At 28.5% G+C, this 4,207-nt stretch overlaps 1 protein-coding gene across 1 annotated transcript; it reads right to left on the bottom strand.

Annotated features, from left to right (window-relative positions):
- Positions 1-674: 674 nt before the first annotated feature.
- LOC108335449 (probable pectinesterase 55) lies at positions 675-3,200 on the bottom strand. Its single transcript, XM_017571470.1, has 5 exons — positions 2,782-3,200; positions 2,519-2,678; positions 1,468-1,674; positions 1,132-1,379; positions 675-1,022 (listed from the first exon to the last, which is right to left on the bottom strand). Exons 1-5 carry the CDS (start codon positions 3,093-3,095, stop codon positions 860-862), a joined length of 1,092 nt encoding a protein of 363 aa, XP_017426959.1. The 5' UTR covers positions 3,096-3,200; the 3' UTR covers positions 675-859.
- Between the last annotated feature and the right edge of the window lie 1,007 nt (positions 3,201-4,207).

Consider the following 4,207-nt stretch of genomic DNA (forward strand, 5'->3'; position numbering starts at 1 on the left):
GATAAAGAATGAACAACAATAAACAAGTGAATTGTCGAAGTGCAGAAGAGATAAAATGTAGATTAGGAAGAAAGATAAGAAACAAAACTATGAGCATAGGTCGGGAAACAAAATAATATTTCCTCTTTACCAGCAGTTTCTTTCTTAAACCGTCAAAAATATCTTTAAAACAAAAAAAATATTCATAACTTAAATACGATTTTAATAAAACTGACGAAAATTACTTAATTTTTCGAAACCATAGAAAATAAACCTCTTCTATATAATTTTTGTAGTGTATATAAACTAGTCACGAATTATTCATGACTGATGACTCTAATTTACACGTTTCATAAAGAACGTCAGTCGCATTTCAGTTCTGTATATATTCCTTTTATCCCTATATATAATGATTTTATGCATCACACTGGTTAGCGTTATTTTATAATTTTGTTAGAAATCTTTTTCCATAGTTTACTCCTTTTACAGAATTATATAATAATAACTTAAAAATAAAAGAAAATAATCCTTTAAAAATATCCGTCCAATTCCAAAAATTCTTGTACCAAAAAAACACCCACATAGGTGAAACACAAATTTATTCCACTATAAATTATAAAATAGTTGTTTCACTTTATTTTTCAATCATCACACTGTATTTTCATTGAGAAAGATTGACCACATACACACATAAGTCAGATGAAAAACATATCATATATATTTGATATAGAGCCCTATCTACAGTAAATGATCCGACGTTTATCTGATGCAGACAAATGTTTTGAATATAACATTCTGACATAAGTCGATCAAAGAGTTCACATTTGAACAACGTTAGTGTACTAAGATTGCATATCCATGCATGCATTCTGCAACAAATTTATAACATGTGATGAGTCTTGAGCCAACCTTCAGGGTCCACGAATTGAGTACTTGTCATTTTCATGAGAGTTGACGAATCCAATTTCTTCAACCAACTCACTCTCCCAGACAAGGACGAACCAGGACCCATATTATCATACTCTGAGAATTCCACTCCCCCTCTGCATAAATTTACATAATGAGTATGATTTGACAACATGGAATCTAACAAAAATATGATTTTTCAATGACAATGCAGAAAGTAAAAAGAGAAATAGAAGAAGAACTTACACATCGGCAGTGGGATTCCATGGCTGCCAACCAAGTGGTTGAATGATGGAAGACATTGTTGTTTTGTAGAAAAGAACTCTGGCAAAAGCTCTCCATGGTCTTCCCAAGTATGTTTTACCAACTCCATGGATGTTGCAGTTCTTGAAAACAAAACCATTTTCATCGTCTGCATTCATTCTCCCTTGCGCTGTGATGAAACCAATGATTGCTTTACCTGGATACGCTTCACGAACTGATATGCTACAACTCTGAAAATATTCATATCATATCATATCATGTAATATCAATTAATTAATTCAGTGAAATAGGATTTATTATTATTATTATTATTATTACCTCATATAAAGATTGACCAGCACCAAAGATGAAATCCATAGCACCTTCTATGGTGCAAGAATTAAAGTAGTGTCTTCCTTTATCATCCCACAGAGTGTCTTGCAAACTATAGAAGCCAACACCATAGAAAGATGACCTGTCTCCACTTATCATTGCAGCCACTGCAGGTGTCATCGGAGTCCCCTTTTTTGGATCATTGAAAGAATTCTGCTCAACATTGTCATAGCAAAATTAGATATTCTCATCATAAAGAATATAATTATATGTTCTTTCATTGATGAACAAAACTACTAAAACCCAGCATAAAAATAAAATATATGTACAATCATTAATTAAGAAAATGAATGATTGAAATTTCTATAAAATTATATATATATATATATATATGTGTTAAAATTGAAAATTAATTATAATTTCAACTTGATCGTTTATTAATTAATGACCATTATTACGTTTTGGTGGGGCCAATCTAAAATGTGTATAGAAAATATGTATAATGAATTAACTTTCCTTATTTTTTTGAAAAATACTTGGCAACTGATTACCCTAATGTAGATATAAATTAAATTATTATAAGAAAGGAAGGTAGTTGACTTTCTTTACAGTTATAATCATAAAAAAATTACCCCTCTAAATTGTTATGTAATTTTATTTAATTTTCTCCATTACCAATATAAAAGCCAACCTCATTAATTAGAAAATTTAAAAGCAATTTAAAAATTGATAATATCAGCAATAATAAATTATAATTTTCCTTATATTTTCTAAGTATATGACCGCATACAAACATGGTCTTGCAGACTATGTGATGAAGAGAATTAGGTTATACCAAGAGTTTTCAATATTTTGAATAGCGACCTAGCATGAAACTGTTCATTATAAGTCATTAAAGGGATAGAGAAAATGAAATGTGGAGAGAATATGTATGGACAAAATGTAGAAAGAAAAAGAATTAATGGAAAAAAATAATTAAAGCGGTTTGTAATATCAAGGTAAAACAGAAGAAACAGTAATGGTTATTAAGAAACCGTAAAAGGCATTTATGTCTGACCCTGAAGCTAATGGTCTTAACCACAATGTCGTTAGCCATGGTTAAGAATGTAGGACTCTGTGCACTTGAATCATGGTCATCCCACTCGACAAAAGTCTTATCTTTTCCCATTCCTTTCAACATTATATAAGGCTTGTCTTCTGGGATCTTCAACTTCTCCCTTTCAATGGACACAACACAACATAACAAAACTCTTATCAGTTATACAATGCGTATCATTTACTTCTGCAGAAATTATTCTAAAACCAGGAAATTCATTTTACCTGTACGTGCCTGCATTGACGTTGATGTGAATCCACTGCTTGTTGTTGGAAGGGACTGAATCAATGGCAGATTGTATCTTGGAGAAGTCTCCATTACCAGATTGATCAACGGTGATTATCCTCTGAGGAGAAGCTGACTTATCATGAAATTGTTTTCGACTGTGATGAGAATGGTCTTGATCATGATGGTTACGAGGATGATGATGATAATGACGATGATAATGATGAGTATCATGGTAGTGAGTATGTGCTACCACTAGTTCATTAGAAGCCAAAAGAAGGAGAGTTACAAAAGAAGAGATTGCAAGAAACATGATGAGGGAAATTGAAGTCTTTTGTTTGAGTGAATATGGACAAACTCAAGAGACTCTTGCTAATGAAAATGAGTATTTAAAGACAAGTTCTTTAATGGTGGTGAAGACAAGCAGGGAATGAAGGGTTTTTATATTAAATATTCAATATGTGAAATGGGAACTTTTTTTTAATACTTTGTGATTCTCAAAAATCATACATGAAGATCAACAGAATATTTTATATATATATATATATAGATAATGATAAGTTTTACTTTATATGTTCAACAATGTTATACTTTTTAAGTGAAAAAAATCAAATATTTTGGTATAGTGGTTAATGAAATAAAGACTCCAATTACTATTAATATATTAATTACTTTAAATATTAACTTTCATATGTTTGACATTTGTCAAATTTTTTTATTGCACTTTTTTATTTTTTGACATTCCTTTTTCTGTGTATATATTTCCTATAAAGGTTTATCAATTATTTATTATTAATTAATAACATGGATTCTTGTTTAATCAAGTAAAAATACACTTTTACCACATTTCCCCAAATAAAATTATATATAAAAAAATAAATATAGAATTTTTATAAATAGGCTAAATTTCATCTAACTTCATCTTAAATTATTCATCTTTTCTATTTTTAAAATAAATACGTATTTACCACATTTAATAAAATGATAAAGTATTCTTTATAGTTTTTTATAATAATATTCAATTTTTTAAATTTATATATTTTAAATAAATGACACATGTCTCCCCTATTTTTGTAATGAAATTACACTCATTTTTTTTATTTAAAAGTAACGTATTCAATAAATTGATTAAAAAATTTATAAATAAAAAAGTTAAATGTTTAAAAGATAGACATTAAATAGTTTTTGTACTTAATTGTAGTATAGTTCTTTTATTTTACAAAAACTGTTATTTTTATGGTTATATATTTTTAAAACATTTATCCCTTAATTATTAGTTATATGTAGTTTTATTCCCTGAATATTTCTTACGCAATTTTGATCTCGTAATCTTAATCATATGTAACTTTATTCAATTTTCATTTTTGTCCATATATAGTTTTTTGTTACTCTATACATGTATAATAAGATTGAAGGGAAGTATGA

This window comes from Vigna angularis, chromosome 10, assembly GCF_016808095.1.
Source record: "Vigna angularis cultivar LongXiaoDou No.4 chromosome 10, ASM1680809v1, whole genome shotgun sequence".
Lineage (NCBI taxonomy): Eukaryota > Viridiplantae > Streptophyta > Magnoliopsida > Fabales > Fabaceae > Vigna > Vigna angularis.

Bases quoted from the DNA above. Each gene is read 5' to 3' on its own strand.
- LOC108335449 (XM_017571470.1), bottom strand. From the start codon at position 3,095: ATGTTTCTTGCAATCTCTTCTTTTGTAACTCTCCTTCTTTTGGCTTCT. The intron at 1,380-1,467 runs GTAATAATAATA...GAATATTTTCAG, and splicing joins CTGGTCAATCTTTATATGAG to AGTTGTAGCATATCAGTTCG. The intron at 1,023-1,131 runs GTAAGTTCTTCT...AAATTTATGCAG, and splicing joins TGGAATCCCACTGCCGATGT to AGGGGGAGTGGAATTCTCAG.